This window comes from Pectinophora gossypiella, chromosome 13, assembly GCF_024362695.1.
Source record: "Pectinophora gossypiella chromosome 13, ilPecGoss1.1, whole genome shotgun sequence".
Lineage (NCBI taxonomy): Eukaryota > Metazoa > Arthropoda > Insecta > Lepidoptera > Gelechiidae > Pectinophora > Pectinophora gossypiella.
Window position 1 is genome coordinate 4,841,862 of NC_065416.1, and position 27,013 is coordinate 4,868,874.

At 36.7% G+C, this 27,013-nt stretch overlaps 1 protein-coding gene across 1 annotated transcript in view; it reads left to right on the top strand.

The window, feature by feature from the left end:
- Positions 1 to 26,032, top strand: part of LOC126371991 (uncharacterized) — a 220,455-nt gene extending 194,423 nt beyond the window's left edge. Inside the window, exons 2-6 of the mRNA XM_050017488.1 lie at positions 21,589 to 21,774; positions 23,858 to 24,045; positions 24,539 to 24,758; positions 25,088 to 25,316; positions 25,508 to 26,032. Coding sequence (XP_049873445.1) covers positions 21,589 to 21,774; positions 23,858 to 24,045; positions 24,539 to 24,758; positions 25,088 to 25,316; positions 25,508 to 25,985 — 1,301 coding nt within the window. The 3' untranslated portion in view covers positions 25,986 to 26,032. The remainder of the gene's footprint in view (positions 1 to 21,588; positions 21,775 to 23,857; positions 24,046 to 24,538; positions 24,759 to 25,087; positions 25,317 to 25,507) is intronic.
- The last annotated feature ends 981 nt before the right edge of the window (positions 26,033 to 27,013 follow it).

Here is a 27,013-nt window from a genome sequence, read left to right on the forward strand (position 1 = left end):
TGGGGGACAGAGTCATCTTTGCCCTCCACTGGGGCAATTCCTGTTCGGCGCGTCCTTGCCGCGGGGGTGGGCGCCTCTTACTTCAGTAGGTCAGAGTGAGATGGAGGTTGCGTTCGGGACCTTTGCCCAGGCAAGACAGGTGAAGACCTCACCGGACTGGAACCTGATAGAGGGCAGTAACTGTCAGTACTATACAGAGGCGGAGGACATGAGTCCTAGTACGGCTTTGAAAATAGACTACTCTGGGCGCTATCCCACTCGCGTCAAGATTACTGCGGGGCGGAAGGCAAGAGACAATTGTTTTCCTTAAAAAAGTAGCATGGAGAATAGCACCGGCTCTTAAATTTGTGATAATGATGGTGATGTGATTACCATATTTTTATCAAATTGTTTATCCACTACATTTCTCTAGTATCTTTCGCAAGCGTTTTAAGAATCTCCCGTCAGCGCTTTAAAGTTTTATCTCGCAATAAAGCTAAATTGCATTGCCTTGCGGTGCCTTCGTCCCGGTGGTATGCTATACAGTATTATGTTCAGAAATTTAACTCACTCGACAAGGGAGTTGCTTATCCCCGGATATTTTCCTTCAGAACAATAGTTCATCGCTTTTCTTGCTTAAAACGTCGTGGTAAGTAATTTAATTTAGTGAGTGTTGTTGACTTCGCTTCGGCTAAGTATTATCCTATTTTGCTTTCACTATCCTTTTTTTGCGACTGACGTGAAAGTTTCAAATAAGTTAAGTATGTAGTGAGTAGAAGCAAATGGAATTCCATAGACTCTGCTGACCACGGTGGGAAATAGGCGTGAGTTCATGTTGTTTACTTGCTACTTGCATTTTGGTTTAAATCCTAAAATTTTCTGCCTATATTACATAATTAATTTTCTGCCTATTTTCTTGTTTTAACAGCCAGTTGTCCACAGCCAGTCCTAGTTTAACATTTAATTAAATATACTCGTATTTGAAGGAGCATTAAAAATATTGTTAATGTTGTTTTGTGCAACAATTTAATAGTCCATTAGTATTTAAAGACGCCTTTAAAATTTAAAGAGCGTTTCTGCAACTGACTGTGAGTCGATTTTTTTATTTACCTTACATTTTGTAGATTTATCTCGGATAATATTAATTCACTAGGTTTCCAGAGAACTGTACAGCTACCTGAAAGAGAGTTTCGCATAACCGTTCAGCATTATTTCGGTGGTTCCGTGCATGCGTGGCGGTGCCAAATTTTGCGGAATTATGCCAAATTGGGGCATAATTACTGTACTGGCTCTATGCATAATCGTGTTTGCATTCTCCAGCTTCTAGAATTTGATTTAACGCAAGGCTTCCGATTAATTTCGTATGGATATAATCGTTTATGGTAATGTTGTAAGACACATTGAGTGTATCCGTAACTGGCTGTATACTCGTGTTGAACTGATTATATTTATACAGGAATAACTCATATTTATATTGGACCTATATTTTTATATACATATATAAAATTATGCCTATTTTCCATTGGATCAGGCTATGAGAGCATGGAATACCACTAGCCAATTCACTTTCTTTGGCCTTAGCTTATGGACTCATCGAAGCAATTTTAATAGATTGTTCCAAAAATAAGACTTAAAAAATGTAGTCAAAACTTGCTAACTCATTCATTTTAAAAATATTTGAGGTTTCTCACAGTCTCATCCTTCCAGACCAAGTTTCTAACGAACTTTAAAAATACTTTTACACAATTTCTACGCAATAAAATCCCTTTTCCATAGACACATACATATTAAGTAGCACTCTCAACATTATTAATTGCCCTAATGTCGACATATTTAACTTGAAAGCCGTACAGTGTTAGTCGTTCTCTCATCAATTATTCAATGAATGTGAAAATTCAATTAGGAAGTAGGGTATATACGGAAAGAGGCCACCGAGTGTGAAACTGTTTGCATCTGCCAGTGACAAATAGAATGAAAAATAATGATATTGGGGTCAGGAACTCTGTATCTATTTAATGTTACTTATTGTCATCATCATCAATTTAAGAGCCACGCTCTTGTCGGTGTAGCATTTTCCATTCCAGTCTATCAAAGGCCAATTCCTTGACTTCCCTATAAGACACGACGTTAACCTTTTCTTTAATCTGTTCCATGTAAGCTCTTCTTGGTCTTCCCCTTCCTCTCTTTCCTTCTAGCTTTCCTTCTATGATGTTTTTAATGAATTCGTCGTGTCTTATTAGGTGTCCAATCATCTTGCCTCTTCTGTCCTCAATAATTCTCAGTATTTGTCTCTTTTCCCTTACTCTTACTAGCACTTCCTCATTTGTAACCCTTTCTGTCCAACTTATTCTTTCCATCCTCCTCCAACACCACATTTCAAAGGCCTCGGTTACTTATTGTATATAGCATTATATCTACATGGTCAAATAGAGACTGCTGAGGGCTCTCACCCGGTACAAAAATTAAAACAACATGCCTGAGGGTGCTCAGATGGGCGCGAACTTCGACTCCCGCGGTGAAGAAAATCTGTATCGAATGGAGATAGAATAATCTGTGTCGAATAGATAGGACGGTGTTAGTGACATTGTAACGAATACTGAGGGGGATAACTCAGACTATGGTTCTGAATTGATATCAAGTGGATTTTCCTGTGTGAAAATTCATGAATATTAAAGTGTTTTTTATTTATTTTTGTTTTATACTATTACTATTATTGCAAATTTTACTTGATTTCAACTCAGAATTATGGCCTGAATCCCACAAAGTTTTCGTTGCGATGTCACTAATACCCTGTAGATAAAATTATATTTAGACTTAGACCAGGGAGAGTTCTATAAATGTGTTATAAATATAATGTGCTTTTTCATTTTTGTTTACTTAGACTTACGCCGATATCGTTGAGCTGTGTAACCGCCTATTCGAGTCCTCAATTCATGCATAGCCTCTTCTTGCGTTGCAGTGGACACTAATACACGTGCGTAGTCTATCCGTGCACCGCGGTGGGCCCGCGCCTTTAGTCATTTACCGCCAACTGAGGTTGTAACTGGATTACAAGTTGCACTTATGATATATAAATAACATCATATTTCCTGGATTCTCTATAAAATATTTAGGTAGTAACAATTTAAACTGGAAATCCGTTGGCGTCAAGAAAATCCGAATACGCCTAACAATTTTCGAAACGTCAAACTTTTAAATTGGAGACGAAAAAGCTCTGCGTTGGATGTGCGTTGAAAATTTAATCATCGGGCTGTACCTAACTTGTTTTCGACGTATGAATGAAATCCTAGTTCCCGCTTTTTCTGTTTCAGTACTTTTGTATCGGTGAAAACCACGTGTAAGTACGGTTTTGAACGGACGTTTTGGATTGGTAGATTCGTTCGAAAACAATTCCGGAAATCATTGCTTCAGGCCCATGCTCTGAAGCTGCGACGTCACAATGAGAGACAAGCGATTTTCCAACACACTACAACGAAAAAATAAAAATATTTCATGCTAAAAATATTTCGTTTAAATTCAAATTCGTTTATTGCAATAAAAGTAGTAAAATTATAGTTTCACACATTTCGCTTAAAATAGCATGCAAAAAAAAATGTTTCGTTATACGATATGACTCCCCAATCCAATGTTAAATGAACATTATAATTAAATTAAATGTCAGTAGGTTATCATAGGAAGTAATACAATTATAGGCATTATATCATGTCACAAACAAGTCATCAGGTAAATGTCCAAAACAGTAAAATAAATAAACTAAGTTCTTACATTATTTTTACGTCATAAAATTAATTTTGTATTTTTGTCTGCAAAATATTCTTTTACACTATAATAACATTTAGTGACGAGCCACTTATGAAGTAATACAATGTCTGGCATATTTTTAAATTTCAGGCAATTTATTATAAATTCTAATTGCCATAGGGTAGCAGCTATCTCTATATAAACCTGTTCTCATTTTTGGTAAAATTAAGTCGTTAGGGAATCGCCTAGAGTAGTTAGGAAGTACATCACTGTTTCTTTTAAACAACACAGGATGATAAAACAACCAGACTCAATTCAAAACAAAATGCAAACACTAATAATGGGACTGCTTTGTATCAAATTAATGAATGTCCCAGTTTATTACACGTAAGCATAATTGATTCTAGATTAGCTGTATCATGTTGTGGATTAGCGGATACATCACCAAAATACAAATTAGCTAAACCACACCACTCACAAATAAGCCAAGCAAATCAAATTGTGATTTTCATATCAATATTTGCCAAACGTGGTTTAATATTAGAAGCTTTATAATTATAGTAAGTATCAACTTAGCTATCATGGAACTTTGTACAGTTTAAAACTTTACTTCAATATTTTAGTTACTCAACTGTTTATATATGTATTATCTCCTTGGCATAACTTAGGTACTGTGATAACGTGAATTCTTCGTGACATATCATCCTGCCTGGCGCGTTTTTCGAAAGGTTAATTTTAAAATAAATAAATAAAATAAATAAATAAAAATAAATAAAATAAAATAAAAATTGTTTATTTCAGGCAATAATATTAATTATACAACACAATTAATACACCCACCCATAATATAATTATTATTACATAATTTGTCCACTTAAATAATTAATTAAATTGAAATTATCATTAATTGTTATTGTAATAAATAAAGGTTAAATGACAGAGAGCGTCGATGGTGCCGTACGCTTAGAACAATGTTGCGTTTCTATAAGCTCTGAAAATTCAAACCCCCTTTGTTAATGATCGTGACATATGTCATTTGTGGGACGTGGAACGTCACTACAAGGGGGCAGCGGGAGGCGAGGAAGACTCCAGCGCCGCCATATTCGGGTTTGGACCGCAACAACGCACGCGCGTAACGGGCGCGTCGTCCTAACGTAAAAATGACGACATTTATACTTAATTTGTAATTTCTTATTAACATTATACTATGTGAAGTTGTTACTGGCGCTTTTACTTATGAAGAATCCCAAAAACACCTGTCTCATCGGCGTAAGAAGCTGCGGCAGCGACTCTTCCCTGCGGGATTGGAGCGAGAGGAGAGCGTCGGCAGAGCGGTCGAGGCGGGCCTTAACATGGCGACCGTAGACAAAACAAAGAATCCAACAATCTTCGGGTACATCTTCTGAGGTCTGAGGCGATCCAGTAGCAATCAACATCTACAATATGGACATGGATACGTAATTTCTACAATGTAAACTACGAAGAATGTGAAGATTACGCGGCGCGGCATGATTAAAATGGAAGTAAGCCCAATTTTGGTATAAAAATAATAATTTAAAGTCACTTATTTCGTGAAAACGTTTCAGTGGGTTTCAGATTGCTTCGTTTTGGGTGATCAGTGTGCATATGCCTCTTATAATTTCGTAATAAGCTATGTGAGCTTCTTGGTCGGCGTCGTCCGCCATTTGCATAATATGCATCTTTTCATTTCTGTTTGCCGCGTTTGCATAACGTAAAATTTCAATTCCATGTAAGTTCTATGTCCAAATAACTAATACATATAACCTACAACTTTGGCTTGGATAGTGTTTTTTATTTGTTAATTTTAATTTTATTTGCACGAAGTACTAAGGTTTGTCATGACCCTAAGTTGCCTATCTGCTGTCCAAGCAAGTAACCTACTCTGCTTCTGCAAGCACTAACCAAGCCGCTGTTGCTTATTTCTAATATTTAGCTATGTTCCATCTGTGAAACAATCAGGCAGGTCATAAGCAAACTAATGTTTTTGTACTTTGTGTACCAAACTTATTCTATTATGCCACCATCGGTGAAACAATCCATTTAGGGGCATACAATAATAATTAATTTTTAATTTTATGTTACCATCGGTGAAACAATCCATTTAGGTACATAAACTATTTCTATAATGTTGTGCTACCACCGGTGAAACAATCCATTTAGGGGCACACAATAATTATAATTTTATGTTGCCAACGGTGAAACAATCCATTTAGGTACATAAACTAATTCTATAATGTTATGCTACCATCGGTGAAACAATCCATTTAGGAGCATACAATAATTAATTTTTAATTTTATGTTGCCATCGGTGAAACAATCCATTTAGGTACATAAACTATTTCTATAATGTTGTGCTACCAACGGTGAAACAATCCATTGAGGAGCTTACAATAATTATAATTTTATGTTGCCATCGGTGAAACAATCCAGCTAGGTACATAAAATAATAATTCTTAATTTTATGTAACCATTGGTGAAACAATCCAGCTAGGTACATACATATTAACTAATACTTTAAAGCTATGGTGAAACAATCCAAATAATATAGCACAAAACATTTAATTTATAATTTTTAAAGCTATGGTGAAACAATCCAAATAATATAGCACAAAACATTTAATTTATAATTTTTAAAGCTATGGTGAAACAATCCAAATAATATAGCATAAAACATTTAATTTATAATTTTTAAAGCTATGGTGAAACAATCCAAATAGTAGTCTTTAAGTTTCTTTAATTATTCTTTAGCTATTAGGTGAAACAATCCAAAATAATAGCACAATTATAATTTTATTTGTTATGCAATAAATTCTATGTTGTCATTTGTCATTATTGCATAGTCATACTAATATTCTAATCTTATTCAACTTGTTTATAAGTTATTGCCATAAGTTGCTAAGCACTCATTCTTCATGCTAAGTCCCTAATAGGGTAGGCAGATCTTATAAAGTCTTTAAATTAATGTGAAACAAATATTGAAGTGTTCTGCTGAACATATTTCAGAGTCGCTGAGCTACAACCGTCTTCGGAGTCCACACCGGAGTTCGGCTTATACGCAGCGCGTGAGAGTGAGTGACACCGTGGCACAGCTGCGCTCTGCACTGCACTGCACTCCACTGCGCGTGATTCGTCAACACCGCGTCCATTGCCGCTTTGCAATACATTGCGGCGCATATGGTTTAATTTTTATATTACTATTTTTGCGTTGTCTGTTCAACTTGTCTATCTGTTGTCACTTCCATAACGTAACGTAGTCATTATGGAAGGCGAATTGAATACTTTAATTAAACAAAGAAGCTCTATAAAGGCAAGGATAACTATTTTTCATAAATATGTGGACAGTATTAAATTAATTGAAACTAGTAAACTTGATAAAGTAATGCTAAGTGAATTACAATTGAAATTGTCTCGATTTCAAGAAGTTTTTGTAAAGTTTGATGATATTCAATCTAAAATTGAAATTTATGCTACTAATATTGAGGAACAAATGTTGGAACGAGACAAAATTGAAGATTGTTTTTGTAAATTGATTTCTTTGGCGCAAAATATTTGCGATCAGTATAATGTAGTTGAAGAAGTAAGGCACCCGCGTTCCGAGTCAGGTCACGGCAGCTGCCACTCTTCAAATAATAATTGTAACATTAAACTGCCAACTATTAAACTACCGAACTTTGACGGTAATTATTTAAAATGGCTCGAGTTTCATGATTCATTTGATACTTTGATAAACAAAAATGATTCTGTCCCAAATATAAATAAATTTCACTACTTGCGTTCCTCACTGGAGGGCGCTGCAGCAGTTGTTATTAAATCAATTGAATTCACTGCTAATAATTATAAATCTGCTTGGAATCTTCTCTGTGAGCGGTTTAATAACAAACGAATTTTAACAAATAATCATATCAAATGTTTATTTAATTTTGATCCCATCACAAAAGAATCTTACAAATCGTTAAGATACATGATTGATTATTATTCAAAGAATTTAAGTGCATTGGAACAGTTAGAGGAACCCACGGAACACTGGGATACCTTAATTATTTTTATGATGGCATCAAAACTGGACAGTGCTACAGCACGCACGTGGGAGGAGCACAAAAGTAATCTTGAAAAATCACCAACTCTTAAAGAATTTATTAAGTTTTTGCGCTCTCGTGCTGACGTTTTGGAAACCATGCAGTACAACCACAACAGTGGGACTGCAGGGAATGAAAAACAAAGATTTACCAAGTCTTTTGTCGCTTTATTTGGCAATACTACAAATTATAAAGAATGTATTATATGTAAACAATCTCATCTTCTATACCAGTGTACTATATTTAAAGAAATGTCGTTGGAAGATAGGTTGGCTCATGTCTCAAAGTTCAACTTGTGTCAGAACTGTCTTCGTACAGGGCACCGACCTGCACAGTGCCGTCTAGGTCCGTGTCGCTTCTGTAAGAAAAAACATAATTCTTTGTTACATAAATCTAAAACAAATACTAATAAATATAGGTTGTCGCACTTACCTGTTGCTTCCGCCGTTGCCAGCCACGTCGCTGGTGCCGCCGCCGCAGTGCCGCCGTCGCCTGCTGTCGCTGAGTCGTCGTCGCCTGCCGCCGCGGTGTCGCCGTCGTCTTCTTTGTCTCTTTCTGCGGCAACGCCGGGACAGGTGCTCCTTTGTACCGCTGAGGTGGAGTTAGTAGACCTGAAAAGTAATAAAACTTACCCTGCTAAAGTGCTGCTAGACAGTGGAAGTCAATCTTCTTTTATAACTGAAAAAATGCAAAATATAATGAATCTTGATTCCAACAATGTAAGACCAATGCCGGTCTCTGGAATCAATAATAGTAAAACAAGTGTTACTAAAGTCTGTAATTTACGAGTAAAATCTAAGGTCAACTCATTCCACATTGATTTGTCGTGTCTTGTCATACCACAAATTACTAATCAACTACCTAATGTGGAAATTGACCCCTCGCGTCTTAACATTCCTAATAATGTTCTACTGGCGGACCCGGGCTTCTTTCGTCCCTCCGAGATACATGTTCTTTTAGGGGCAGATGCCTTTTGGGAAGTCGTGGAGTCGCAGCAAATTAGACTTGGGCGAAACAAACCCACTCTTCAACAATCTATGTTTGGCTGGCTTGTCGCCGGCCCGACGGGTGTAAATCCTACTGCTACTACTTAATTGTCATGTACAATGCTATTTCTCTCGAGATATACCAAAGTCTTCCTAAATTGTGGAAATCTAAAGATGGATATTCTTCATCATTTAAAGTGTATAATAAAAGATTTTAACTAATGTAAATATACTTTGTCATCTATGTCTAGGTAGTGAATGTCCTAACACCTCATAAAGTTATTTTACCTGAAACAATGGTTAGTTTGTTAATACAAGTTTATACTATTTTATTACAAACATTCTTATATAACTAAAATTACAAATACTAATATGTAATATACTTATTATAATAATGTATGTCTTTGTCTTATGCTTTTATAAACGACTTTAAAATAATAAAATAAATAATTAAACTATACTACTGCTACTAAAGTTTAAATACAAAGTAAATAATTTACTTACCTTATAGACAACATGTCTTAGCGGGAATCTTATTTTGTTAAAGATGTCCACGTATTTCAAACATAATATAAATCACTATAAATACTTATAATTTACATCAACCTCGTGTCACTCTTAGACTTGCTGCACCGACTTTGTTATAGTCCTTCTATTTCTCCAGCCGCAAGTGGCGTGTAGTTAAAATATCTAAATGTTGCCTTTGTATACATTTGTCTGTTTTTCTACCTAAGTACAGTCATACTTTGCCTTTGAAGATTTATAGCGCGACGTGGAAAGCCACGCACTATTTTCTGTGACAATGAAAATAATTTCATAGGTACAATAATAGGTGAGTTGAACAGACTAGCTCAAAGTTGTAACCGTGAGGTTGATGAATTTGCGTGCGGTGAGGGCACTGTTTTTTCAATTTACGCCTGTGTGTTCGCCTAATTTCGGTGGGATCTAGAGGGCGGATGTTAAATCGGCAAATTCCGTTTTTATTATTACGAGTAGCTGGCAACACGAGTTTACCATCTATGTACACTGATCTCTCAAATCGAGGCAGTCTTAAACTCGTCTGTTGACCCGTTGTCAGCTGACCTTTAGGTTTGACATTCCTAACGTATGGGCACTTCTTACTTGGTCGTCCACTAACGTCGAGTCCTTCACCAACCATCGAGAAGATATGCTTCAATCGATACCAACTCGTAGAACGTCCCGTCAGTACTTCTAGAGCAGGTGGACCATGGAGTACCTGTCTCAATTACAAACGAGAACGAAGTAGAAAACTCCGGGACATAGCTGCGACGTCAGTGACCTGTTCGTCGTCAAGGAAGACAATGTTCCACCCATGAAATGGGTCAGGGGACGCATCAAAGTTCTTCATCCTGGACATGGACCTGCATCAGCCGCGTTGCTGATATTCTAACTTCAAAGGGCATGATAAGGCTGACACTAACCAAAGTGTGTCCGCTGGTGCCTAGAGATTCTCATGAGCTCCTTGAAAGCCAGCTTTCAAGGGGGGGGAGCATGTTAATGATCGTGACATATGTCATTTGTGGGACGTGGAACGTCACTACAAGGGGGCAGCGGGAGGCGAGGAAGACTCCAGCGCCGCCATATTCGGGTTTGGACCGCAACAACGCACGCGCGTAACGGGCGCGTCGTCCTAACGTAAAAATGACGACATTTATACTTAATTTGTAATTTCTTATTAACATTATACTATGTGAAGTTGTTACTGGCGCTTTTACTTATGAAGAATCCCAAAAACACCTGTCTCATCGGCGTAAGAAGCTGCGGCAGCGACTCTTCCCTGCGGGATTGGAGCGAGAGGAGAGCGTCGGCAGAGCGGTCGAGGCGGGCCTTAACACCCTTTATTATCAATACAATATAATAGAAGTCGAACAATAAACGTGATAAATCGTTTCCACCCGAATTTGTATTCCAAGTATATTATGTTATTAATCCCATTTTATCTATGACAAATAGTAAAACTAGAACTAAAATTTTAACGGCCTCCGTGGTCCAGTGGTTTCGCTCGTTCACACGATAGAAGAAGTAAAACTTGGACTAATATATAATTTATTAATAAAATCAAAGCTTCAATTTAAACAAATTCAAGTCTGAAACGTCATGAAAGCATTTTGAAAAGTTTCGTTCAAATAACAAAGACGAAACGAAAGTTTGCGTGACCATGAAACAAACGTGTAACCCGTGTAACCCTGGCACAATGCGCATTGGGCAAAATGCGAAAATTCCCCTTTCAATTACACATAATGATGGATGACAAACTTTCGAATAGGTACAAAGGGAGAATGTGCCAACATAACGTATTATACTCACATTACGTAATGTACTGACGTTTATAAGGCTTTGTAATATTCGTATTATTCATTTTTACTGCCTTGTTAGTCTATTTTTATTCATTTTGTCTATCAGGCTTATCATCTCTCTAGTTATCCCTCTCTATAGTTATGGTTCTTCTTCTTTTTTTGGTTTGTTGCATAGTTCGCTTATTATAATATGAAGATTTGACAGGCAGAATTTAAAAACCGGATTTTTAAACGAAGCGACTGCCTGTCTGATCATCCAAGCCGCGATGGGAAAACCAGCCCAATTTCTGGTTAGGTCACATACCTCCGAAAACACGTTTCTCGGGTAAGTATAGTATTTCCTCACGATGTTTCCCTTAACCGCTGAGCAAGTGACAATCATATTGTCAAGCGACAATATGAATAATGAATAAAGTTATTGCAAACGGAGGAAATACAAATGAGAAAACCAGAGATGAGCTTCGTAATGATGATATAATTTATTCCATAACCTTCCAAAACTATAAAAAAGTACAATGAATTATCTTCTTTCTTTTTTTATGAATTATAATTTACATTTATACACATTATACATACTAAGTAATGGGTAAATATTTTAAACATTTCTTTCACCGCAGCATTTTGAGGTAAATTCCATTTTCAATGCCCTAAATAAATGTTTAATGTACTTACATACTTATTTTTATAAAACCACGATGATTAAGTATTTTGTTTTTTTCTCTAAAAGTCATTAAGTGCTCGAGAAAATTCTGCAGTAATTGAAAATAGCTTTTAAAAGGGTTATTTTTATGCAAAAGTTGTAACATTTTCACTTGCACTGAGAATATTTTCTTAAAATTAGTTGTAGGTTAATAATAATAGTCATTAGGTAATTACTGTAGTTATCATGCTGGCTATATCGGCATTAGTATTAACCTATGTTACCTATCTCTGATCTGAAAAGAATTTCGAAGATTTAATTCCCAGGATATCAGAATCCGCGATTGAAAGTCCGTTGCATAGCAAGTTACATTTCTCTGCCATCGGAATTTATTCGTACGATTTTTATTCACAATCCATTCGACCGTGACGCGGAGATAGGCTTTTTTATGAAATACGATCGTCGACAACAGTTGTAGGGCTTTTAATCCAAACTACGGCAATTTTAAGTTGGGCGCAATTTTTCGAACAATATTCGTATATACACGAACTTTTTCTCGTAACCCCTAATGGAATAGGCAATCGAATCAAAAGACAACTCGTAAGCATTTTTGTTACGATAAGATTGATGGATGTGATGCAACAATTTCGTACTGACAAGCTCCAACTAAAAACAAAATGGGAAATATCAAACTCGCATTTTCCTTAAAAATACAACGTGGACATCCAATATTCAATTCAGATCAGATCTCGGCAATTTTTGTGAAAAAAGACGGGCATATAGAAATGTAACACGTTCCCCTGTGTCACGGAGCTAGTCCTATCTCGATCGCTGTATTGTTGGCAGCCCACAATCTGAATTGAGTTCGTGATCCCGCATTCGACGACGCCCCGTGACTAAGCGAGGATACATACTGGAGGAAAAGCTACACCTAGTAACGATATTATCACCATTAATTTTAAATGGAAAAGAATGATAGTATCTAAGGAATCATTTAGGTATGAAAGATGCGAAATATTTTTGATTCGAAATAATTCTTTTGCGTGACTTGTGGCTGATTGGAAGGCTAAAATAACAGGCTATGCAAATTTATAAGTTTTTATTTATTTGTGTACTAGCGATATTTTAGGTCAGCAAAAAGTACAGAGTAACTGACAGTAACAGATTGAATATTACATGGTATGTGAGCAGTAGCGGCACGTGCAATATGGATCTAGAACAGATTATATCCAGTCACACGTGTGCACCTGACATAGTCTTGCACGGAAAATGTATTTGCATTTTCGATCAGCAATCCGCCGAACAGAACTTCCAATTTAACTGGCTACGCTCACAAAAGCGTAGTAAAATTAATTTCGCTCTTGTAAAAAGTAGATTTTATCTATTTTTCTTCGCAGTTTACGAGTGAAAGCGTAAACGGAATACTGTTAAAGTTGTTTTGTTTCTACCGCGAATTGCCTATAAAGAAACGTTTATGTTACTAGTAAAATGGAACTTTGTAAAAATATACAAATATTCAAGACGACGAAGGCGGCGGTGGCAACACGGTCATTTTAATAACAACTCATCAAAACATAATTAGTCGGTGCAGTTTGTTGTTTTCTTTCACTCTAGAAAATCATTTTAACTTTGTTTGTGGAAAAATATAAATAATACGACAAAAAAATGAGAGATTGTTTTTGAAAAAAGCTTCGGAAGCCGTGATCAGTGAACGTATAAGTGAATGCTCCATACCCTGGAGGAGAGGTGGAGAGGCCTGGCCTAACAATAAGACCAAAATTAAATATCTAAATAGACTTACGCGCGTAAACCATAATTTCGTGGGTAAGAACTACAAGCAGATAATTATCAAAGCAGAAAATTTAGCTTGTCTGTCGGTCTTTTATAGGAGACACTTCGGTGAGTGTGAGCGAAAAATTCACGAGTTAATTCCACTCACTCCATTCCATCTACGAACAACTAGGCGTCAGCGGGCATTTCATCTTTGTGTTGTGGATATACCTCCAATTCGTACTAATCGTTTTGCCTCTTCCTTTTTGATGCGAACAGCGAAGGATTGGAAATATCTGCCATCGTCTGTTTTTCTAAGTCGTTACAATCTGGGAGTCTTCAAGGCTAGAGTGAATAGGCATTTGCTAGGTAAGCGGGATCTACTCCAGACCACATAGTCGTTTCACCACAGTCGTTCAATCAGGCGAGATTGTGGTCAAACGCTAGCCTTTTTGTAGCCGTGTTACAAACAAAACAAAACTCATTTAGAAAAATTCTAGATTATATATAAAGCTCAACAAATGTTAATTACTTATATTTACCTGATATTTTTCTAATATCAAATTTTTAAGTTAGCTCTGTAATTTTAATTTTTACTTTATTTTTAAATACTTACCCTTAATTGCATAAGTTATGTACCGTAACCTTCTAAATGTAAAAATGTTTTAATGTATGTGAGGTGTACTTTATAAATAAATAAATAAACCTGTAAGATGGATAATAATGAACATGTCCCGACAATTATGTTACCAATCTCTCTATCGGTTTACGGCATATACTAAGAATTCTAGTATAACATACGTACCTATATACCCATCTGGATAGTAAATACTACCTAAGAAGGCAATGAAAATACTTACAAGGTCAATCGATCACTCAATCAATAATTTTCGTAGAACTTTGGTAGAAACGATCAAATCAAAATAAGAGACTTAATTTTATTAAAATCAATTTCCGGAATTATCAAAAAAGTGGTCTATTATTTGCACTCCTTCTCGGTGTTTGTAGATGTGCTTCCGAGGATAGGCATTAATATTAAAGCAGTTTTCGTGTCATCTCTCATGTATGTGCGAGAATGATAAGGAAAATCTGTTGTGCTAGGCAGTCAAAACTTTACTTTGGTTCTCAAGAGAATACGAATATAGCTGCATGTTATATACTTATTAGTTGAGTACCTCAAAACTTTTAGGAAATGCATGTTTTCAGCATAATATGGTTCATAACTCGAAAATTCACGTGTATACGTAATTATAAATGCACAAGTCCAAAATTGGCGGCGCACGAAGCGGAAGGAATCTAACAGTTTGAACAGTGAGCCGAGGTTAGCGTCCAACTGGGCACCGTCAGGCCTGTTGCTTTAAATTTTGTACTGGGTGAGAGCCCTTAGCGCTCCCTATCTATCTAGTGAAGTAGTTAATGCCATCTGCGACAAAACTACAATAAGTCACGTCAAATAACTGTAACTGAGAAGTTAACACGTTAACAGTCCCCATACAAGCGTTTCAAAACATGCCATATGTCCAAATGAGATATTATATTTTTTGGCTTTCGTTTGTTATTCAATGTGACATGTTTTTGACTTTTTCTATTTATAAGGTCTTTGGCTACAAGTCCTTTATGAAAATATCAACAAATTTTACGAGTCCGTGATTTGACAGCCCATAAAGCTGCACTGGTCTCGTGTACCTCATAGGGTACACGAACTCGGCGGAACCGCTCCCCGTGTGCCACATACGGTACACCGGACTGTTAACGTGTTAAAACGGCCACTACACATTTCATCATCATCAATTTAAGAGCCACGTTCTTGTCGGTGCAGCATCTTCCATGCTACTTTACTACCCATCTATTCATCTAAAACAGCAATATTGCAATTTGACATTTGCGCATATAAAACTAAGTGCGCAATGCAATCAAATGTCAAATTGCAATATTGCTTTCTTAGATGAATTGCTTCGATATGGCCATTTTAATCCCCCAGGCAGTAAAAATCACTTCACATGTGACGTAGTTAGTAGGTGCGCGTCATTTTTGCCACATCGTAATCTGCAGAACTGAAAGTCCAACAATTGCGCAGTCAAATCAGCCAAATTAACACGCAGCGTTGGTATGGAGGAATTTAATTAACACAAAAACTCTGTCCGGATTGCGCCCTTGTTTACAGATTAATCGGGCGGAATTTTAATCAAGAGCATCCCGGTCACGTAGAAAAGATGCTGAATCCGGGAAACGGTTTAACGATATAATTGCCAACGTGGTTCCGAATCCGCTGAGTTTCCGTAAAAGTTATACGATACCGCACAATATGCTGTGACTGTGCTAAATGTTGCCAAATTAAATATTTTGAATAGTTCAAAAATAGAATGGAATCATGCCGGTTTCTATACTTCTCTTCGGTAAGTGGCTCATAGCTAGTGTAGGTAGTTGCAGAATATTGATGCTCAAAGATTTTCTATTTTTAAATCTAATTCGGAGATCGCGCAAAATCAGAGGAGTAGAAAAATCGTGAGGCCTTTGCCCAGCGGTGGGATCAAATATGCTCCACAAATTATGAAATACCTAATTTGACAAAATCTAAATCATGATAAGTAATAACTATACACGTGGATAAAAATCAAAACATAGAAATAACATTATATTTGTATAACGAAGTAACTAATTCGGAAAACTTAAGGTAATTCTTAAAACCTCCAATTTACTACTGATTAAATTATAGTGGAAATGTGAATTAAATATGCTGGTATGTTCAACCTCTTATCGAGCAATTCTAGTGACAAACGGACTGGCAGCTATTTAGATTACTTGAATTAGCATAGTTATTTAGAAGGGAAACGCTAGCCTGGTTAGTCACATTACCTAGGTGCTGTGTGCTGGATTTTATCTTTTTTTTTGGATTTTTGCACACAAAAACTAAGTAAGTAAATAATACGAGTACATTAACTTTACTATGTCTATTGTTAAATCGCTCATCATCAAAGCTCAACAATTCAGCGAACTCTATATAATTTCACATTGTTTTCTCCGCCTTTTGTACTTGAAGAATCCTTTTAAAAACCACAAAATACAATTAAGGAGTGTTTTTGAGCGGATAATTAAAAAAAACCGCTTTTCGTTATATCGTGCCCACCAGCCGTCAACTTAAGACTTTCGCGTTTTAAAAGTTAAATGGTTCTTTTTGATTAAACCAAATAGGGCGAATGCTATTGTCATTTATTTGAGTGGCTCAGCGAAGTTATAATAGCTCTTTGAGCTAAAAGAGACACGCAGTCTAAGAGATATGTAGACAGATATACCAAACACTCTGGATCATGTGACCTTTGTCTGCAGAAACAAAAGGAATGGCTGATATCCGTGTTGTGTGTCCTATTATTCCCGTCGTGGGGAAGTAGTAATAATATCCCAGCAAATACAGGGACATGGCTATATTATTTTTACTTGAGTAAAAGAAATCTTTGTTGCAGTCAATAGAATATAACAGTTTGTGTCAGAAATGAAGATAAAGTGAATAGTAAGTAGAAAATAAAATCATTTATTTCTTTATTCAAAGTTGTATAATATAAAATTTTTAGGAAGTCTAGGAAGTGCATAATACATTTCTTTCATAAGTCGATCGCGCGACAACAAACTAGTTAATGTCTTCTCAGGTTATATCTAAAACAAAGTGTTATGTCTCTTAATTTATTTTATTTTATCGGGTAACTTAGAGCATTAATAAAGATTAATATAGTAGCTGAATATAAACAAATAAGTAACCCCATATAGAAAATTATATTTCAGTTGTTGTTTCTAGAAATTATTGTCCATTTGCGTTGTCATACAAGTCTTAAAACTTTCCAAATAAACGCTGATCCTTTTGCCGCTAATCACGCATTATTTCTTCAGTCCACACGTAGGTAATTTAGACATATTCCATAATCTCTTCCGCCTCATAATCACGCGTTTTCGTATAAAGGCGCAATACGAACGCATTATGAATATTCCTGTTTTCTGTTTGAAATTGGAGTTTGTTTATAAACAAAGTATGTAGTATATCGTGTTAACAACTTTGAGAGAGTCGCAACTCATGAGTCGTGACTCATGATTCATTCTCACTGCCGACTCGCAAGAGGCGTAGCTAGGGTTGGGTTAGGTTAGGAATTAATATTACGTTTAAAAGTAATTGAAACAAAAATATCCGTAAAGTATGATTTTGACCATCGACAAAGATTTGTTTAATTTCATTGATGTATAATAATATGTTACTATTGTAACTCTTGTCTTATTGATTCAACTTGTCTCGTTGGATGTACAGAAATGTATTAAATCTGTACCGTCGGTGAAAAGTAATACAAGTCCAAAATTCAAGTTTTGAGAAAATCGAGTTTAAAGTTAAAAACATTCTAGCTCGCGACTTATAAGGAATAATGGAACAGAAGTTAGATGTGTCGATAGGTGATGATGGATGGTTTCTTTTATAATATTTAGAACCTAAACTGAAATGGTAGAGGATCAAAATAAATTACATGTATCAGTTGACACCAACTTTTATACTGTGTAAATTGATACAAGTCTAGTTATACCTTTTTACACACATAACTATACAAAAGTCATCGTTGATATATCATATTTCAATTAATAATTTTACAGTCTTATTCTACAAAAAACAAAATGTCTTGGAAGAAAGTTTATTTCATAAAGTTGTAGAAAGGCAAAATTCTATTTATTTTCTTTAAAAAGTAAAGAAACGTAACTTATATCAATTGACACAAACGATAAACTATTACGAATTTGTGTCAAGTGGTATAACATGACTTATTTTTTCGGTTTTATTGTGTAAAATGATACATGTTTTTACGAATTTCTAGTATTAAATACATATAAAGATGATACACGTATATACAGTGTAAGGTGGCGATAATAAAATATTTTTGTTATGATTTTACTCTCAAAACTCATAAATAACCGGTCAAAACCACTACTGCTGTCCGCTACAAACACATTTTGTCCACCACACTACGCCCCTAATCAAAAACACTGTTGGTTCATTTTTGCAGTCAAAATCTTACAAATTCAATTATGATAATATTTCCACTCCTAACAAATGAAGGTAAGAGGAATCATATTAAGACTGGTCATTAGGAATGTTTCGGGCTAGCCTGGCAGTATGGCCTGAAGATAAAGGTGATGTACCTACGTACTTTTAAACCAAAATCACACAAACCGGTAAGTGTTACTTCTTTCCTGCTGAAACTATTTAAAAGATCACAACTCATTCCACAATCAAAATCCCCTAAGGTAAAGTAACATTCTATATTTCGAATTATCAAAATTCCCGGTCTAATGGGAGCCCGCAACATTGACAAAACGATAAACGGAGTCGAATCAATGTCGACGATAAGAATAGGTAGTGAAAATGAAGATCATTGGTTCACCTCCAAACCTATAGGTTACACAGGGCTATCCTCAGGGTAGGTTAGGGTAGGGGTCTGTTATGGTTAAGCTAAATGAGCTCGTTTCCGCAAAACTCTACACGTAAGCACACGTGGGGGACTTTCCGCGTATCCTCGCATATGGACCACTATTGTGTAGTGGGCAAACTTTCCACTATATCATCATCATCATCCTCCTGCCCTTATCTCACTCTAGGTGGGGTCGACACAACATGTATGGGCAAATGTCTCATCTTCTATCGTGTGGATTGTGAGGTGAATTACCAACCCCATCAACCCTGGTGTCAGGGTTATAACTGAGCCGCCATAGGCCCCTGACTTGACTCAATGAATACTCGAATGTCCCATATGTAATGTTATTTTAATGGGCTCAGTTTTCCGCATAAACGCAAGTGGTCCATTATGCGTGCTTTTATTGACTATGTAAGCCTACTAACTCCTTTCAGAAGCTCAAATACCTCCTGGGATTTTTACAAACTTTGTGACCTGGTTTAATTAAGGGGTTGTGCCCGTGGTGTTGCCAATTATTTATTCTAATCTAATCTATCCTACAAGATCCCACTGCTGTGCAAAGGCCTCCCCTTCCTCTTTCCATTTTTCACAGTCCTGTGCATAATTCTCTCTTATGTAATCAAAATACAGAAAAAAAATTTACTGGTGGTGCTCAAGAGTTCAGAGTAGTTATTCCGTTTATAAAAATGAGGTAGCTCGACAAATTTACACCATTCAACGTGTTTGAGAAACTGGTAATCTTCTCTTGAGAAGATGTGGCAGATCCCGATGCTGCCGATGCCGAGCTGGATCCCAGTAGGACCTTAAACCCAAAAGTATGTACGATCATCTACGGCTGTGTAGGTTCAAAAATACCACTACCGGCGCTTGCATCAAAGATCTAACCAGCGTGTATTGAATGACTTGCATATTAATTGGAGCTCGATAATATTTGGAGCCATTATTTCACGTCTACAACCTCCTTAGCAATGAAGGCAGCGTTCAATCTGCCACCGCTTAACCTGCATGTAATCAAGAAAACTATGTAAAACAGCTATGCTTCGAGCTAAGGGAAGGAGACTAACGACAGTTATGACAAATCTCAAATACCTCTTGACTAACCCTACCATGGTGATAACGACGCCATGATCAGGACCCACAACTTATTGAGGTACTGTAATTAAGTACTACAAGGTGGCTATAGCAGAAAGAGAAAAAACACGGTTTGGTCTGAAGTACTAACTTAACCTATACCCATTCGCAATGCGGATCAGATATGGTTTGCTGTGGCTCTAGACAAAATGTCTTCCCATAGACAGGTTTATGCGGAGGTCACCCTAGGATACACACTGGTGGCGCATGGAATCGAACTTGTATGTATCATTATACACGACACGTTATCCAAGATCGTATTTTATGAAATATTTTGATATATATTAATTTATATTACTTTTCACGAAAAAATAAATTTGGTGTTTGATGTTACAACTAAAATTATATCATTAAACACGGACCGTGAGAATTCAAGGATTGCGTGTATTTTAATATATGTTGAGTTGCATTTACTTACACCAAAATATTTAATGAAAATCTTCATTTCACTTTAATACAAGTTAAGATGAATTATGTTACACGTGTTATAACAGCATGAATCCTTCACAAACAGTACTTATATCACTGAACACAAAAATTATCTCCGTATTTATAATAGCTACAGTTACGAGAATTAGACAGAAAGAAAGAGATTTTTTTGAACATGAAGTGTGTGCTAATAACTCAAAAGTGATACAACTCGAGTTGTATTACTTTTCACCGACGGTACAGAAATTGCCGCATGTAATACTCGATAATGAGCACGTTTGAAAATATAATTTAGCCAAAATGGCTTCACACCTTCGTTATTTATCATTGACAACCATAAATAATGGTTTGTGTAAGTTTAATTTTTTCCACGGGTGTCACCCCAAAAGAGGTGTCACTCCGAAAGAGGTGTCATCCCCGAAAGAGGTGCCACCCCGAAAGAGGTGCCCCCTAATTACGCCACTGCTGCTCGTGGCTCATTTCCACTCAGCACACGTCTGCTTTACTTATGAATTGAGGAAACCGCGTGGGGGCGTGGAAGTTGATCTTTATACGTGTAAATGTTGTCGTTGAATGAAAAGGGAAACGTCAGATTTTTGTTTTACCGTTGTTTCTGTTATTACAGGTCTATGTGTCATTTGTAGTACAATTAGGATTACTAATATGTTGTAAAGATGATGGTGTTGTTGTATGACAACACAATACATTTGAGGTAAACACAAACATATAAATAATAAATCTAAACCAGTTAATCTATTCAGAGAGTTACGATGGCGTCACAGACAGAAGGATACTCTGTGTTTTTTTGCTGGGACTTTGTCTTAAATATGGACACACATAACTTATTTTTAATTTTGTTTTACATAATTACATAAACATTTTCTTTTTTTAGAAAGATATCTAATAGGTGTTTAGATAAATACGTTGATGATTTTACTTGATACGTGTTTGAGTTGTATATATATGTATAAATGTATTAAGCACCCGTCCTTCACCCTATTAGTTTTGAGTAACAAAAAAATCTTTACTAACATCGAAAATGTTGTCTTGTTCCAGAGCGCCTGAACGTCCTGTACGAGCGTAATTGGACGCAGCTTGTTCACGAGCAGCTGCGCAAGTTCGAGTCGTCAATAGTGGCTGCGGCGAGGCAGACAGACTCGCAGCCACCTGAACTGACCTTGGACTCGAAGTGGACATTCTCCGGGTCACTTATATACTGCATCACGCTGATTACTACCATAGGTAGGTTGTTAAAGCTCTGGTGAATCGTGGATGCTCAATACATCTTGCGATGTATGTAACTTGGGAATATACTCGTAAGTTCATGTTTACGTATGTCATGTGAGTTTTTAAAGGTATACTTTGTAAGTACACATAGGTTCATTAAACATAAACAGCTTGTACTACGATATTTCCTTCGAGGACAAAAGTGTCTTCCGGCCAAGTAGTTAATGCCTTCTGCGGCAAATCCACATTAAGTCACGTCAAAAAAAAAGACAAAAGTGTCAACAATTCTAATAAACATTGTCCAAGACAGCCTTACATATTATAACTATTTAAAAAAATTCCTTAGGACTATTTTTGAAAAATAACATATATTGAATTATTTCTTTCCAACATTAAGAGTCTTATCATACGCGGATTGCAAGCATCTACGGGGCGGGACGGGCGCGCAGTGAATGCGTCGCGAACACATTTCTGCTGCATAGCAAGGACGTCGCAGACGCGTGGAAGATACGCAACATTTACGTCGAGTGTTCGCAGCGTGTTCAAGACGTATGAAATAAAACACTCACACTCAGTAATAAAATGTACGACGAAGAAACACTGCTGTTGGATTTGTTACTTCAAAGACGCAGTAGACTGAAACGAAAGCATCGAAGAATTTGGGAGGATCCATTATCAATTAATCGACTGGAAGAGAGCGAATATTTTCTCGTTGACAAAATGTAAATTCAAATATATAAAAGAATAGAAAAAGTATAAAAATACTTCAGCTGTCGGACAAAAGCTGGTCTGTACGAGACGTACAAAACGGCTTCCATGCGCGTTGCGTTGCGCGTCCGCGACGTATTCGCTGTGCATTCGCCGCTTGTAATCCGCTAGTATAATAATGCCCTAAAATAAAATCAAAATATAAAAATATAATCAAAATATAATGAAATTGCTGTAAGATATATAATATAGAAACAGATAATCAGAAAAGCGGCGGCGTCAAACGCAACGAAAGGCACGTTCAGCAAATAAGTATGCACAACCTTTACAAAACAAGAGCACATACGAGAAGGGTTTATATTTTACAGTGCACATACAGTGTTTTTATTGAATCATATTTTACCACTTCCTTATTTACAGTTCGAGATCTGTGATCAGGTTATTTCTCGGTACAGTGTGTACCCGACTGTAGAGGGCATGTGTTTAACAGTTATGTATGTGTGTGTATGCACGTTTGTTACCACCAAACTTCTAAACCATCTGTTAGAATACAACATGTGAGGTAGCACTAGAAGCTTCTTGATTGTCCGGTGGTTATAGGGTATGTGACGTCACACTAAATTCAATGTGGCGCCCTCTAGTGATTTTTTTTTCCCAATGGTATTGTGTTGGGTACAGAATGAAACAGCTTAATTTGCACGTTTCAAATATGTATATATTACCATACTTTACTTGGGGATGTCCTTGTTAATTACGTTGAATTGATATCATAACTTTTCAGACATACATGCTCCGAATAGGTTTTTATCTCCAAATCTTGCATAAAATAAAACACGTAATGGAAGCACGTTGTCTTAATAATTAAGACTCCAAAATAATACAAATAAAAATAGTTTAAAAACTAAAACCCGACTAAGCAAACTCTAATACAGATTGGCATACGACCACGGTTATCTCCCAAACATAACTATTGGGAAGATTTCTAGAGAAATATTTCCTTATTTCATACTTTTTAGACCGTGATTTTTCCGTAGGTAGTCGGTTTTTAGTTTTTGAACTTACTTTTTTTTTAACCAAGTAAGTGACATCTGAGCATGAAATCTGAGTTAACATATTGATAAGCTGTGGGATAATAAGAAGGCCACATTGAAACAATCTAAAAAAGCAATATTGTTGTTTGTCATTTGCGCATATAAAGGCAAGTACGCAATGTCTACAAATGACAAGTGACAATATTGCTTTTTAAGATGAATTGCTACAGTGTGGCGTTTCTAGACCCTATTATCGCTCTTACGCTGATGTTTAAAAGGATATGTGAAATTTTATGCATACAGGTGAAATTTTGCACACCTAACAAAAACAGTAATCGAAATAACATTCTCATCTTCAGGGTATGGAAACGTATCGCCGCGCACGGCAGCGGGACGAGCAGCAACTGTCGCGTACGCGGCTGCAGGAGTGCCGCTGACCTTAGCTTGTCTGGCTGGTCTAGGAGCCTCATTAGCTAGACTAGCTCGAATGGCATGGCTGAAGGCTACCAAGAGGAAAGTGCCCAACACTTGGAGGAAAGATGGCGAAGTAAGTTTGATCGAATGCTTCAAAGATATAAACCAACCAGATACTGATCAAGCAAGACTACTTTTACCCTTAGAATATCAGAACACAGATTTATATGCAGATAATATCAATAGTCTAGTATTTTGACAGATTAGGGGATACATTTTTCAAGAATTAATTACATCAAATAACAGTATTATTTAGAAAGAATATATTTTTAATAAGTTTATTGTAATAAAGAATAATTTAATAAATGGGGATAAATTGATATATTACGACATCGTATCAACAGTGGCTGCAAGTTGTCTTTGATTACTTGTGGCTCTGCCCACCCCGTTAGGGATTACGGGCGTGAGTTTATGTATGTATGTATGTGTAAATTGATATATTTTCTATGGTATTCTATTCACCATAATATAAGGACTTAGTTACGCGTTAAATGAAAAGGATTTGTCAACACCAGTACTGAATGCTGTCACAACAATTTATCACCAAATATTTATTACTTCCCCAGATGGAAAACCATTTCCAACTGCATGAGCAGCAGCGACTGTTGCCCCAACCTACAGAGCATAACCAGTACACGTCGTTCCCACCAAGAACCCACAGGTCTCCTGGAACTGTGAGGGCTAGGGCTGGTGACAGAGGTCAATATTCGCAAGTATTTGAGCGGGCGCCACCAAGCCCTAGGGCGGCTACTCTGGGGCGCGTCAAGCGCAGTGCCTTGGCTGATGGTAAATGTTTCTTTTGAAAACTTGTTATTTTCTATCATTTACTTTTACTCTTAGCTCCTTCGTACAAAACCTGATGCAAGTTAAGACTTTACGGAGTTTTAACCTACACATAATTACAAAGACTAGCGTAGCTGTCTGTGGTTACAGAGCCTTAAACCTCGTTAAGACGTAAATACAGAACTAAAGCATCTATGATTTCTTTAGCCCGATTTTTAAGAACAGCATAATTATATTGTAAGAACTAAATTGGAGAAGGATGCTTATTGGCTATGCATAGTATTACGTTTCCAAACTTCGTGACGTTCTAAGTCCTTGTTTAAATCTTACAGAGCCTCACACATCAACAGCATTACAGACACAGACATTAGATCGGAAGAAGGCAATGGGCAGTCTTAAATGTTTGGCGACAGTGCACGGACCCGGACGGGGCAGAGGACGAGGGACCATTCAAAGGCCGCGGGGGCCTGTAATAGATCAGCTAATAGCCGAGGAGTGTGGGGAACTCTCCATGAACCGGAGTGAAGAAGACCTGGACGATTCTGAGGACACTGATGAAGCGTAAGTGTTTATTGTCAGGGCCTGTTTCATCACTTGCTCGTAATAGTTATCTGTCTGGATAGACTCTGAGACAATTACCAGTTAATGGTGAGCCAAGCTCTTACAGTTGATTCACTTTCAGAAATTGGAAATTATTTGAATGCAACTAGTTTACTGAAGCCTAATTAATATATTTATTTACCTATTTACAGAATATGTCCCCACGACACCCCGTCACGAGTGCCTTTGATTTGGAAGGAAGAGAATCACAAGATGAAGAGCTGCGCCGTGCCCAGCAGCAGTGCTTCTACTAGCGTGCCGCATCACATCAACCCCAGCGTCGAGCACTGCCACATACCTGTCGGCATTGTCTTGTTTCTCCTCCTTGCTTACATCTGCGTAGGCGCAGCGATATTCTCCGCTTGGGAAAACTGGAGCTTTCTCGACGCAGCATACTTCTGTTTCATCGCATTAGCAACCATAGGATTTGGTGACTTCGTACCAACCAGTTTTCTTACCTCAAAACCAACAACAGAAACCACCAAAAGTGAATACATTCAAATGATTGCGTGTTGTGCTTATCTAGTTTTCGGACTCATATTAATAGCAATGTCTTTCAGTCTTCTTCAAGATGAAGTAGTGTCACGGTGTTCGCAAATAGCCAATAGTTTAGGGCTTTCTCGTCAATGACAATACGAGAAGAGCGAATGTAGCTCAACGGACAATCATTTAAGGATGTTATGATCATTGTTGTAAAGATTTACTTTAGGGTCCAACTAATATTTACTTTCATTGGATCCATAACTGTACTCTTTACCATTATACTCTATCTATCTTGATAGTATGAATAAATTATTTTCGCATATCTAAATGAATTGACAATGAAAAGTTTTTACGGAATTTGTACTCAAGAAGTGTTTGTGATGTAAATAATGTAAAAATCTATTTATAAAAGCAAGGCTGACATTGTAATGAAACAATAAAATTGTGTTGAACTGTATTTGTACTTTATTTCATCAATGCGAAAGCAATTTTCATTACATTAGTAAGAAGGGTAGATGCTGAAAGACTCCGGATTAATGTTTTTGGAAGACAAATGAATAAACGTTTCGTCCGTGCCAATCTGTTCTGTGCTTGTGAGCCCTCCATCGCCGCATTTATTGTTTTGAAACATTATCTCTTGTTAATATCTGTTACTATATGTACGGTCACGAGCATTAATATGTATACACTTTGGTACCATGTCTCATTAACTTTTTTGACAAATTGAACTGTAAGTCTCACTAAATGTCAAATATGTTAGTGCGACAGAGTCCTAAAGTGGGTACATTATATTGCTCATGACTGTATAGAGTGGAGGATTCGGTTGACAGTGGGTTTGTATGAATACAGAGATGCAAATGCACCGTGTAGGCATGTTTGTTAAAGTTTGGTACGCAACGTAAAAATATAACTTTATTTGTAGGATTACAAACTATCGAACTTACATATTTCTAAATACGAAAGCACAATCGTCCCAAAGCGAACAAAAACATTACCTGCATCAAATACCCGTTTAAAATACTACAAAACAAACACACCCAATTGCAATTCAAATTGCTTTTCCCGTTTAGAAACTCATTACTGCAATGGATTCGAAGCGGTGACAATATCCTGCAGGTATAGGTCCACATTACGTTACGTAGGTCAACTGGACAAAATATGTGCCAGTCAGGAAA